Source organism: Impatiens glandulifera, chromosome 6 (genome assembly GCF_907164915.1).
Source record: "Impatiens glandulifera chromosome 6, dImpGla2.1, whole genome shotgun sequence".
Classification (NCBI taxonomy): Eukaryota; Viridiplantae; Streptophyta; class Magnoliopsida; order Ericales; family Balsaminaceae; genus Impatiens; species Impatiens glandulifera.
In genome coordinates this window covers 45,937,609-45,951,953 of record NC_061867.1, presented here as the reverse complement: position 1 = coordinate 45,951,953, position 14,345 = coordinate 45,937,609, and the positions used below count along the sequence as shown (strand labels likewise).

Sequence of the window (14,345 nt, the reverse complement as noted above, 5' to 3'; positions counted from 1 at the left end):
AAAATTTTCAAGTGATTTTTCCTATATGGACTTGATAGCACACAATAGGAGACAATTATCAATATGTAAGCCCATTCCCTTTCATGTATGTGTAAAATTCCTCTTTTGAACTATTTTCTTTGTCTTAAAATTTACTTAATTAAAGTTCGAAATCTTACTTCTTGTTGACTTGTATTGGTGTTAGAATTAGGATATACCATCTTAACTGTTAAGACTTAAACCACCGATATCTCCGAGTCTTGAAATACTAATTTGGAATAAATACTTCAGCTTAGACTAAGTAGACTAAGTTGGAATTCGATTGAATTCAGATTAAATTAAATTCGAATTTGACTAGAATCATTCAAATAATTCAAATAAAAGTAGTCTCCAATTATTATTTTTTATACTAGATTGTACTTCATCAAAAATAGATTTTTATCTGTTCTTTTTATTTATTTATAACAACTAGGCAAAACCTAACTTTCTTTGATTAAATCTTAAAAATTATAGATTTATTGATTGTATCATCTTATCATTATGATAAATAAATAAAAATTAGTTATGACAAAAAAATATCATTACAAAATTTTAAAATTGATTTTTTGTTTTTGTCTTTTTGAATTAAGTTGGTTTATGTTATTTATAAAAAGAAGAGAAGTTGAAGTGAACATACTAAATAGTAATTAGCAATAAAAAGAAATAAACAAAAATAACATATATATATATATATATATATATATATATATATATATATATATATATATGAATTAATGATATTAAAAGAAAATTGAATTGAATTATCCAAATTATACCCAATTCAATTTAAATCCGTATTAATTAATATAATTATTTAGATCGCCAATTTGGATAAATTTAATTTGAACTTATGAATTAGGTAAAAACATATCTACTTTACTAATTTGTTCAAACATAATTAGAACTACACAAATTAAGCCCATGTTTCCATTTGAAGAGAAAAAAAATCAAATTAATCCAAAAACGCACAATTAATTACATGTGATTTCTAAGAAAATAGAGCTAAAATGTTGATTAATAATTTGGAAGAGGATAATGCATGCAAGATTAATAAATTTATCTACTATTATATGTAAGTAATCTATTGATTTCTTATAAACAGTGGTCGAATCAAATTAGGGCTCTTTTGGGCTCAAGCCCACACATATTAGGGCTCTATTGGGCTCAAGCCCACTAAAGAGATATTTTTTAATAAGGTACAATTACTCTTTAATTCCCTATTTTTTCCATTATAACTAACTCTCAATTAAATATTTATTTAGTTTATTTTTATTTCTTTAAACCTACCACAATTTCTTTTTAAATTCACCCTAATTTCAAATCCTAAATTTCGTACTTATTTACAAAAATATAAAAGTTATGAAAGACTTGAAAATGGTGCCAAGAAAGGAGTTTAATATGAAGAATTTGTGTAAATCTAGGAAGCTACATGTATAGAAATCAAATGCTTGCTGTATTAGGTTTTGACTACCTAAAAATAAAGAAGGAATGAGAATGTTGAATGTCACTCCTATGTAAGTTCTACAAATTGACTCGGGAAGTCTCGGTCGTTATCTGTTTATTTTTACCTTTGGTGTAATTATTTTTTCGTTCGGGTCGTTCGGGAATCACGCTAATGGTTCTAACCCCAGGTTATAAATTATGTCACTACCGATTAAACGACTTAAACCCAAAAACACACACTACACCAAGAACACACAATGCCTAAAGACCAACAATTAAAATATTTTTACAGTCAAATGTTAATTTATAGTTTCAGAAACAATAATTCATTTTTAAATATTTTAATTCGATCAAGATGATATTTTTAAAGGACGTATCTCTCAATTCATTTAATATACAGCATTACACATGTTCTTGATCCCTTATTTTCGAATGAGGGCCCAAAGAACATAATTTTATCAAATTAGAACATTTTAGTCAAATTAAACATTTTTATTCTAGATTGAATAATTAATTGGGAAAGAATAGAAAGTTTCTAAACTACTTTAATATTACTAATCCAGCAATCATTCACATAGGTGAAAATAGTAAAAAAAATTGATTTATTAAAAATTGAATAATGCAAATAATGAATTGAAAGGGAATGATTCCTGAACAAAGCTTATGGAAGATCCTAATTGAGAACTAGAATATCGAAATTCAATACAAGAAGCTTACTTTAAGATACCGAAAAGTCCAAATCGATGTTCTTACTTGAAATATCGATTTTGAGAGTTATAGGGGTATGAGCTACTTTTTTTTCTCCATTTTTTTCTTCTCCTTCCTTTATTCTAAATTTCTCTCCAATGAATAAATAAACTAAAAAAAGGCCTTGAGTAAACTCTAAGTTTAACCTATATCAATATTAATATATTAAAAAATAAATATTTTTTATTTTATTTTTTTTCTGTTTAACTTGTGAGTGTGTATCTAATTATAATATTTATCACCGCTAAAATGATGTATATGTCATGAAAGTGTAAATAGTCTATATTTTAAAAAAGTATATTATAAAAATATAACACATACATATAAGTTGCAATTGTATAATTATATATTGTTATTGGGTCATCACAATAACATACTTTCCTTACTATCCATTTGTGAGAATAAAAAAAGTCTGGATTATTAATTTATTAATTTTTTAAATTTTTTTTTTTAAACCTAAATTAAAATTATTATATATAAATGTTAGGGGAAGTGTGACCTATAATGAATAAGTACACCATATTAACCCAGCCTACATATTTCAAATAAAAGTTAATTCTTTATTAATATCTTTCATTACATGATTTTAATACCAATAAGTTCATATCTTATTTATTAATAAAATCACACTGACATTCTCCATTTATACAAAATACCGAAGTAAAGTTACATTGTTTTGGATCGCACTCTTTATTTGTCGTACACCTTTTGTTCTTTTCTTCAAAACAAGAACATTTACCTTCAATACATATTCTTATGCCCATAGGACACATTTTGCAATCATTCCACGTCTTACAAGTTAAAGCTTTCGATGATAGTATACCTAAAAATATTATACACTCATTAGAAAAATTAAAAACAATAAATATATTATTATTTTATTTCAATAAATTATCTAATTTCTACCTTTTTATTATAGTTGGGAAGAGAAAAACATAAATAATTATTTTTAGAAAAAGAGAAAAAGAATACCTAGTAAAACCACAAAGAGAATGGTCTGAACAAAACTCTTTCCCATGTCTTTCCCTTCAAATAATAAATTAGGCCAAAGAAAATAATGTAAATAAGTAATTTCTTATTTTTCTAATAAATTTAAATGTTGCTGTATATATATATATATATTTAAAAGTAATATGCATATAATAAATAAAGTGCAAAAGTACATAATATATTAATGTAGTATATTAATTATTTTGATAAAACTTATTAAAATAATAAATTTATTACAATAATAAATCTTCTTTTTTTAGATACTTTAGTTTATTTTTTAAATGTTTTTTTATTTACTATAAAATATGATCTAAATTATAATATAGTTTTGAGTCAATTTAATATATAAATTATTATGATTAATATCTGAATTATTTTCTAATTTAATCATTTAAATGAATTTTAGATACTTGATCATTATTGGTTTTAATTATTTTTACATTTAAAAAATATACAAATAATGAATATATATATATATATATATATTATAAATAAGATTTTATTTTATTAGAATAAACAATATGAATGAAAATATGAAATATCTTAAATTATCCCTTTATTAAATTTTTTTTCTCTCAAAATGTTAGTTATAAAGAACCAATTATTTTTATAATTATTTTTGTGTTTCTTTGTAAGTTTGGTTATGTTATAGTTTATTTTGACTTATTTTTAACGTTTTTATTTTGGTATATACTATTAACAATTTTCTTATCTAGTCTTATTGTTTAGATAATAAAATCGATCATTTAATTTAGTGTAATATATTTCGGTTAAGATTCGAATTTTGAGATAATTTTAGTTATTTAAAAATAAACTTATATATATATATATATATATATATATATATATGTTAATTTTTTAGCGATTAAATTAATTATCCGACCAAAACGACGTTACATCAATAAAACTGAACCGACGAATTTAAATTTTGAAAATCGATACCAAGAATTGTAATAAATATTTTCAAGAAAAAAAAAAAAAAAATATATATATATATATATATATATATATAAAAAAGATTCGAATAATAAATTTTTTTAAACTAAAATCGAATCTTAGACAAAATTTTTAAGCTTGTCATATCCAAATAGATTGTGTCAAACAAATAATTTAATAATTTAATAATATAAATATTAAATATTTAAATTATTTTTATTATATCTATCTCAAAATATTTAGTTACAATTTTAACATATGCAATTCAAAAAAAAACTAAAAGTTTTTTATATTTGAATTAAAAAATTTATTAAATTTTATGCTAATTTTTAATAATTTTGAAAAAATATTTCGCGATAAAATTGAATAAATCGAACTATTTACACCTAATCATGACATTATCTAAATTTGAGATTTGAATAAGGAAGTTCATTTCAAAGTTAAAATTGAACTCTACTTTAAAAAAAATTGCATTATTCCTTCCAAAAATAAATTCTAATTTAGAGAATGATTCATTCTAAAAAAACATATGAAATACCCAAAATTTGTATTTTTTCTTCTATTACTTATTCTTTAAATATAAAATTTGTAAAAAATAAGAACAAATATTACTTTTTTTAAATCTAGTAATAATAAAATATCAAATAATGTAGAATTATATTGGATTGGGTTTGAGAAATTTGTTGGAAATGACACTAATAATTGTTTTAATTGCGCAAATTATACGCGCCTAAAAAAAATTGCGCAAATAATCACTTCCTATTTTTTTTGACAAAAACCCCCGTCGTCCTACGTCATCAAATTTGGTGTTGAATTTAAAATATAAAGTGTTATTAGCTTAGTTCGTTAAATTGTTGTATTTATTTTGTTAAGTTGCGAGTTCGAAACATATCTATAACATTTTTAATTTTATTTTTAACCGTTATAAACTTATGTGCGGATCAACCCAGAATCCGACCCAAATATTTATTTACTCTCATATATATATATCCAAATTTACCACTACTCTCGACCCGGCAATCCGGACATTTTCAAAATTAAGCATCTTTATATATATATATATATATAAATAAATTAGTTAGTTAAAAATGTCCCACGTCCATCAAATTTAGTGTTGAATTTAAAATATAAAGTGTTATTAGCCTAGTCGGTTAAAAAGTTGTACTTATTTTGTTAGGGTGCGAGTTCGAAATATACCTATAACATTTTTAATTTTATTTTTAACTGTTTTAAGTTTATGGGCGGGTCAACCCAAAATTCAACCCAAGTTTCCATTTACTCTCACATATATATTCAAATTAACCACAGCTCTAGACCCAGTAATTCGGACACTTTCAAAATGAAGCATCATTATATATATGTTAGTTAAAAATATCTCGCGTTCGTCAATTTGGTGTTGAATTTAAAATATAAAGTGTTATTAGTCTAGTTGGTTAAGAGTTGTATTTATTTTGTTAGGTTACGAGTTCGAAGCATACCTATAGCATTTTATATTTAACCATTTTAAAATATGGGCGGGTCAACCCAGAATCCGACCAAGTACGTATTTATTTACTCTCACATATATATATATTCAAATTAACCACAACTCTCGATTCGGCAATCCGGACACTTTCAAAATTAAGCATCATTATATATATAGATTTGTGTTTAATTTATACTGTTTTTTGTCTATAATATCAAACATAATTAATTGAGCTCGCGAAATGAAAATTTAAAATGTGCGTAAAATTTTATAGTATTGTAACCCCAAGAAATCTCTTTATTTCGGAAAAATTTGAGATTCGAAAATTTTCAACATTGGTTTACGTGTTGAAAATATTTTTAATAAAACATTATTTAAAAAGATTTATAAAAATATGTCTCGAAATTTTGAAATTAATTATAACAATAAATAAATTTAATCAAATCTTAAATAATCTTTTAGATTTAAAATAATCAAATGATAATTTGATTAAGGGAAATCCGTGTTTAAATTAATTAATAATAATTAATTTAAAAGATCATTTATTTGATGAAAGTGTCGCCAATTGATTTTTAATTTAAAATCAATAAAATTATACGTTTATAAATGCATATTTGACAAGAGATTCTTTTAAGTTCGAAGTTTGATGATACTCAGGAAAGCTTCCGCAGTATATCCTCAGTACCCGTTAAAAAACGGTCTCTACTTTATAAAGTCTTAACTTTTGAAAATTTAGTTTTATTACATTTTATTTAACCAATTATTCTTTATGTTCTAGACATGCATAAGTTTTTATTGCATTTAAAATTATAAAATAATATTTAAATGCGAGTACCTACGATTGATGTCGAAAGTTACCGAGGAAAGTACCTGGAAAATATTAGTTTAAAGAATTATGATCTAAAAATAAATCTCAAACTGCCTTTATCAAAATATTTCTTATTAAAATATTTTAAAAATATTTTTTATGAAAATATTTTTAAAATATTTTGAAATTATTTATGTTTTTTAGATTTTAAGAAAATGGTTAGAGGCTTCAAATTAAAAAAATAATTTTTGAAAATTTAAATCTCAACCAAAAAGGCCCACCGACCCTCTCGGTTTAGGGTGCTGATCCCTCGGTCCTAGGCATTGTCTCTCGGTCGTGGTGCGGGAGACTCTCGGTCGAGGTGTAGGAGACTCTCAGACTCAAGTTAAGGATCCTCAGTCGAGGTGTTGAGAACTCTCTATCATGGACTAGGAATTCTCGGTCAGGTGCAAAATTCCTCGGTCGGGGTGTGAGGAGTTCTTAATCTTAGGCTAGGAATTCTCGGTCAGGTACGAAATTCCTTAGTCGGGGTGCGAGGGGCTCTAGGTCCTAGGTTAGTCATGATTTAAGTTTTTTTGGTTAGGCACTAGGGAGGGTTCAATTTTATTGGTCTTGGGCTAGTCATGGGTTAAGTTTTCTCGGTCGGTAATCGAACCCAGGTCAAACCTTTGGTTGGTCGTCAAGAACATCAAACTGTAGGGTTGATGAGTTTTAATAGGGCCATGATCCGTTTATCAAATGGAATGGGGAGTTTCGCCTAATCATAGAGACCATTTATAACAGCATCCTGATACATCATTCGATCTGGATGATGTTCCATTCAACTCAAACAGTTTTGAGGTAAAAAAATGGGTTTTGATTTTTAAGGTGTAAGGAAGTGTAAGAAGTTTGCTAATAGCTTCCTTATGCCTTGTAAGATCAAATGAAACCAAAACATGAAGACTGACTATTTGTTGTAACCAAGTGAAGAACTGAAATGAGGATGCCTTGAAATTGGCTTGGATATATTCTTAATATCCTTATAACCGTATTACAAAGGTTTTTGAGTTCTTGTTATTGAGTAACTCAATAACAAAAATCCGATATTGGAAAATTTTAAAATTAAATTTGGATATTTTTTTGATTTAGGTTGATTGATTTAGTTTTGTTTTGGCAGAAAGGTTATAAATGATATTAAGATCATTTCCCAATCAAGAAATTGAATAATCAGACAATATATAAGATTGGTTGAACTAAATATAAAAAATTCAATTTGAGCTTGTAAATCAAATTACATTATGATTGGAAGCTTACTATGAGTTGGAGAACACTCCTGAACTTTTTTAGAAGCTTTATGAATGTCCATATTCGAGTTTTACAGCCTTACACGAAGATTCGAAATTTTCAAGAAAATGTTTAAAAATTTTAATGGCAGATTTGGTTCGGGATTGATTGAGGGCTTATGATTGGATTATTTTCCTTCGATTTGCCTAGAGGAGACTATTTATAGCCTCACAAGGTCGGTTGATCGATCAAGTGGATCAAATTTTAGTCAAAAACTATCAATGATGTTTTGTCTGTTATTCATCCAACATGATCGATCCGGACATGATGAGGCCTATGATCGTAGGTGAAATGATCACCGTGGTAGGGTGATCATTTCAGCTTTCGAATTAGTCGATTCGGTAGACTAACGTCGAAGTTCCATATTTGAGAAATCAAAGATTTTGAGTGTTCATCATTGTCGTTTGTCGCGACGAAGAAGACAACCCAAAAGGGAAACAACGTCGTTTCGTTTGCGCTTGGGCATTCCGTTGTGCTTGAACTAACGACGTTAAGGCACACGTTTGTTCTTCCGCTGCTTTGAAAACATGCATCTCTTCCGTTGCAACGGTGTTGCGGCTGACTTTTGGGCGCTGACTTTTGGGCTTTGGATGACATTATAACGTTCATCTGATGTAATGAAATTAGATAAAAAGGCAATGAAATTAAAGAAAAAATAAAATTATGTTACAAATATTATAATGTAAAGTAATGTAATGTATTTTTAATTATTTTTTATTTATTTTTCCATTGATTCAAACTATTTTTAATAAAAATAATCTTGAATAACTGAAAAAATTCGCTACTTAGACGTATATATACTTGTACAACTAGCTCATTGAGACGCATGTACTAATAAAATGTCATTTAAACGTACGAGTTCTATCAAAAATTGGCTCATTTAGCCTCTTTTAATAAATCATAATTAATTATTAATTTTTATTTATATATTTATATATTTATTAATTAAATATTATTATATTTTTTTATTCTTTTTATTTCATTAATTAAACCAGTAAAATTTATTTTATTTCTAATTCTTTTTATATTAGTTTTTTTATTTCATCTTCCTTTCTTTGATCAGTTTTTATTTTCTAAAATTTTTAATTTTTAATTATTGAAAAAGTTTAATAATTTATTTAATAAATATTTTTTTTTACTGTAATAACTTTTAAAGAATTTTTTTCTTATTTAATTTAATTTGAATAAAAATATAATTAATAATTTTTTATTTAATTTTTGATTATAACTTATAGTAATAGTAAAAATATTGTTTTTTTAATATTTGATTATTACTCTTTTGTTGTTTTATGAATAAGGTGCTATTATTATTATTTAATTCTTGATTATTAATTAATTTATTTTGTGTTTTGAAGAATTTTTATTGTTGAAATAATAAATCATTGTTATATCCAATTATTGGGATCAAATAATTTTAAAATAATTAATAATTAATATTAATATAAAAATATATATAAAAAATAAGAAGAAATATAAAGTTAAAATAATTAATGATGAATGCTCATATATATATATATATATAAAATGAAATTAAAATAATTAATAATAAATACTTATATATAAATAAAAAAAATTATGAAAAAAATAAAAATAAAGAGTTTATTCATTAATGAAAAATAAGGAAAAAATATATTAATATTTAATTAATAAATATATAAATTAAAAAAATAAAAATTAATTATGATTTATTAAAAGAGATTAAATGATTCAATTTTTTAAAGTAGGTACGTTTAAATAACCTTTTTATTTGTATATACGTCTAAATGAGTTATTATTATAAGTATTCGTATAAGTGAATTTTTTTCCTAATAATTATATATAAAAATCCTCTTAATTAAGTAAAAATATTTTCAAATAAATTCAAACATTTAATCTATTATATTTGTTTTTCATTAGATAAAAGGCAAAATGAAATAAAAGAATAAATAAAATTGTGTTTTATTTAAAACATTAATTTATAAATATTTTATATTTACAACAATGAAACGCTAGTATACTTTGAATTTCAATATTAAATAAGATAAGCACGTAGATTTATATGACTTTTTTAGATTAAATGTTTAACTTATTTGAAAATTACTTCATTTGTGACATAATTACAAAATTGTTATAAAATTGTTAAATAAGATTAAAATTAATTTTATTGGTATGATATGGAATTATTACATAAATTATGTTTCAAATTATAATTTAATTTTTCACTTCATTATTTAAAAGTAAATATTTTTTACATCATGTTTCATCTCATTTTATTGAAAATATTGTAATTGTAAGAGAGAAATTTGACTAAACAAATTCTAAAAATAACCTAATCTTATAAGTATTTTTTAATTTAAAAATATGATATATTAGGTTTGGTGAGTTGTCTAATTTTTAGAATTAAAATTAAAATTAAAATTAGAATATAAATGGAATTCAGTATAATTTTATATTACATTTTTTTTTTAATTAGAAATTGTAATTTTAAATTTAATTTTTTTTATATTTTTTTAAAACAAAATAACTTATTATTTTATTATTTAAAATATTATTAACGGTTTCAATCAATATTATTTCTATTTTAAAATTATGATATTAAAATATTCAACTGATAGTTTTTATTTTATTTTTTATTTTTAGTAAATTTGTATTTTGAATTGAAATATATTGATTATAATTTAAGAAGTTAACATGTAAAATTAACATTTTTTTTAATTTAAGTAGTTAAAATATTTAATCTATATTTTTGGAATCTATCTATAAAGTTAATATATATATATATTTTAACGAGAATCAAAATTTTAGACATTTAATTAGACTAATATTTTAATAAAATAGATAATATATATTAATATTATTTTTATTATATTATTTTATTCAAACCTAATATTTAGAATTAAATTATAATTTTTCATATCAATGTCAAGTTGTTTCAAATTAATTTGTGAGTAATTTATGATAATTTATATGGGTTGGATATTTTTCTAAAATATTCTCAAAATTAACAAATATAAAAAAAGTAAGATTTTTTTATTTTGAAAAAAGTAAGATTATTTTATTAAAAAAGAGAAGAAAAAAGTATTTGCTAATTGATCTATTTTTATTATATATAGTATTTGTGGATTGTTATAATCATATTTGGATTTTGTGAATTAAAGATTAGATTATATAAGATTTAAAAAATAAAATAAATTATATTAGTAAATTAATTAAATCCAAATCAAACCCCAATTGAAGAGAAGATATATTTCAAGTTTTAAATTTATTTACAAACATAATTATCTTCATTTTTTTGGTATGGTTTCATTTTTATTATTAATTATTTTAATTCAATTTATTTATTAATAATTTTATAAACATAAAAATTGTGATAAGAATAAGAAAGAAATAGAATATTTAATTATAATTAATAAATTTCTTATTTCTCTAAAGTCAATCAGGTCTCCTATCAACATAAACGCATTTCGTCGAACAGTCATCAGTCAAATCGATCGTCTTTCTTCTTCGTCTCCGGCAACAACGACGGCGACCAGATTCTAGAGAGAGAAAGATGCATACCTTCGGTTATAGAGCAAATGCCGTTCTTACATTCGCCGTCATGGTGCTTGCCTTGATGTGCGCCGCAACTTCTTTCACAGACAAGTTCAACACTCCTTCTCCTTCCGCTCATGTTCAGGTATCCTTTTCTCTTTCTATCTGCAGCAGATCATACAGATCTCATCAATTTTGTGTTGATTTGTTTTCTCATCAGTTGATTCTGATCATTTTCAGGTTTTGAACATTAACTGGTTCCAGAAATCCATTCAGGGTAACGACGAGGTAATTTTCAATTCCGTTTTGTTGTTTAATAGATTGTTTGATAGTATCCTTGATGAATCGAAGCTACTAGATCGGAAATCATGCATTTCTCAATTTCAATTTCATTCAAAAAACTAACCCTGGCTTATCAAATGATATACCTAATTTATCTTCCTGAATAATGATCAGAAGGTTGGATTAATAGTAGCTATGATCTAGATTTCTCATTTTTGTTTGATTTTGTTGACAAACTGATCTAGATATACTAATATAGAGAATTGAAATCAATATCATAGAAGAGATTCATTCACATATTCAAGTTCTCAGATTTTATACTGAAAAATACATGTGTCAATTTTGCAGAATTGTAAATTAATCTTAGGTCATTGGATTACAGAGGTATTAGGGTTTGTAAGATTAGGAATTGAATTAGTTGAGGTGGTATGGCTACTGAATAGAAAATGTAGATTTTTTTGCTACGAAAATTGAACAGTAACCTTAAAAGAAGCTGAACGAGATCACGTTTAGGGAGAAAGAAAGCATTTGAAAGAAATGGTGGTTGTTCATAACAACAAAGGTAGATAGATTTATTCATACATGCTTATGTCTTTGACTGATTGGAGTTAGTGTTTGTTTTAACCCGCAAAATTAGTTATATACTCTTCTTTATTAAAGTGGATTCCCGAAGGTCAAGGTGTGCTAAGTTATGCAGGGGGAGAGGAGTCTGTAATTGCCTTTACTTGTTTCAGGGTTTTAAATTTGTATGAATGTTTGGGACTTTCAGGTTAGTGTACTTAGGTGCTGTTTCCACACCAATGGTCACATTCAGTTTAGTTGAATTTTAATACTGTGTAACGAAAAAATCGCTCAATTCCAACTTAAGGGTCGAGAAAATGAATGTCTACATAACTATACTGGTATAAGCTTGTCAATTTATTCCTTTGCCTTCCCATGTTGCAGATTCTTTATTTCTTCTTGTTTTTTTACGAAACTGTTGAACATTTTGTTGTGTGATTTGGTACACTATACACGTATCGATTACTGATGTTTCGATCCATGGCTTTATCTTGAAACAATTGGTGTACTGGGGCTATTGATTTTGATGTTTTTTGCTTGTTAATAATCAAAACATAAACTTAGTTATCTGTAAGTTAAGTAGAATCTAGTCATCAACCACACATTACAGAAAAAGACTTCTTAGTGATTAATAAGTTATTTACTAGTTTGTATATCAAAGGGGGTAAACGAATTGAGATTCAAATCTGAGAATTGTTCATAAATTAATTACTAGCTAATAGTGAGTAAAACAACTAAATAGTTGGTTTAGAATTAAAATGTTAATAAATGACAATATGAAATTTGTTGACAAGTATCTTGATTTATGATCTTCATGGTTTATGTATTGCAGGTTAGCTTCACATTGAATATAACCGCAAACTTGCAATCACTGTTTACATGGAACACAAAACAGGTAATTAACTTATTACCAATGAATCATCATATATGTGAATTTCATTGGAATACAATTTCGGATCTAGAGATTTTATATCCAAGTGTTTGCAAATTAGGGTTCTTGACTATCCAGGATAAAGATAAAAGTAATAATAACCACAAGGCAAACACTATAGATCCATTATTTCTATTATCACATTTAGTTTTTTAACTTATTTTCCATTGACAGGCTTTTGTGTTTCTAGCTGCTGAATACGAAACCCCAAAGAATGTCCTAAATCAGGTACTATTGATATTTTCGATTCTCACTAAAAAACATCTTTTGGCGATTTTCTAATGGGATCATGACTAATACAAATTGAGCAGGTTTCATTGTGGGATGGAATCATAGGTTCTAAAGAGCATGCCAAATTCTCAATCCATACAACAAACAAATACCGATTCAGCGATCAAGTAACATCATCTTGCCTACATTTCATTAAAATCGATTCCTCAATAAAAAAATAAAATTGTTCATTCATTCTTTTTTCCACTTATAGGGAAGCAATCTTCGAGGGAAAGACTTTAACTTGACTCTTTACTGGCATATCATGCCCAAGATCGGTAAAATGCTCGAAGATAAAATAGTTTTAACTGGATTTAGTTTGCCCAAGCAATACAGTTAATTTTTATTTTGGCTTTTTTACCATTGTTATGAGATGATTTAAAGACTTTGTGTTGAATATTTAGAAGAGGGAAAACAATTTTGAACTCAGGGATATAAGTTATAAGGAAATTAAGGATATTTATCTGCAATTTCTCTTCATATACATTATTTGAAAATTGTAGTTTTTTATTTTTTTGCAGTTTCAGAAATATTAAAATTCTATTTCTTTATCTAAATAAAAATATTTTTTTTATTATATATTAATATTTTTTAAATATTTTTATCAAATAATATACCATTTCTTAATAGAACTTAGTTTATTAAATCTCTAAGGAGCTTGTTTGATGATGGTTATTTAGTGTGTTTTTTGTGATTTTGTCAAAAAAAAATTATTGATAGAAGAAAAAGTAAATTATTTTAGTTTTTAAATTGTTTGTGACTATAATATTCTTTTATATTTAAATTTGATAAAAAAAAAAGAAAGTTAGAATATTTTAGTGACTGTCAAACTGTTGCAGTATTAAAAATATTCATAATTGGGTACAATTTATGATTAATACCTACACAGTTTTCTTAATAATGAAGTTTTCAATTTTCAAATACATTATATATAAATTTTTTTTTAATAAATATAAAGAGTTAGATATTTATTTTTCAAAATAAAATAAAGATATAATTATATTATTTATTGGGTCGGTTCCAAAATTAAGGGTTTTAATTATTCTTGTGCAGAAAATTAA

At 24.6% G+C, this 14,345-nt stretch overlaps 1 protein-coding gene across 1 annotated transcript; it reads left to right on the top strand.

Moving 5' to 3' along the window:
* Window positions 1-11,172: 11,172 nt before the first annotated feature.
* Window positions 11,173-13,764, top strand: LOC124942097 (signal peptidase complex subunit 3A-like). Its single transcript, XM_047482514.1, has 6 exons — window positions 11,173-11,385; window positions 11,481-11,528; window positions 12,916-12,978; window positions 13,189-13,242; window positions 13,326-13,412; window positions 13,499-13,764. The coding sequence occupies exons 1-6, from the start codon at window positions 11,260-11,262 to the stop codon at window positions 13,622-13,624; spliced, it is 504 nt and encodes a 167-aa protein (XP_047338470.1). The 5' UTR covers window positions 11,173-11,259; the 3' UTR covers window positions 13,625-13,764.
* The last annotated feature ends 581 nt before the right edge of the window (window positions 13,765-14,345 follow it).

What these genes read in the sequence shown, in the direction of transcription:
- LOC124942097 (XM_047482514.1), top strand. Translation starts at nt 11,260, where the DNA reads ATGCATACCTTCGGTTATAGAGCAAATGCCGTTCTTACATTCGCCGTC. An exon ending in CTCCTTCCGCTCATGTTCAG is followed by an intron (nt 11,386 to 11,480) that starts GTATCCTTTTCT and finishes GATCATTTTCAG; the next exon opens with GTTTTGAACATTAACTGGTT. An exon ending in CAAAGAATGTCCTAAATCAG is followed by an intron (nt 13,243 to 13,325) that starts GTACTATTGATA and finishes CAAATTGAGCAG; the next exon opens with GTTTCATTGTGGGATGGAAT.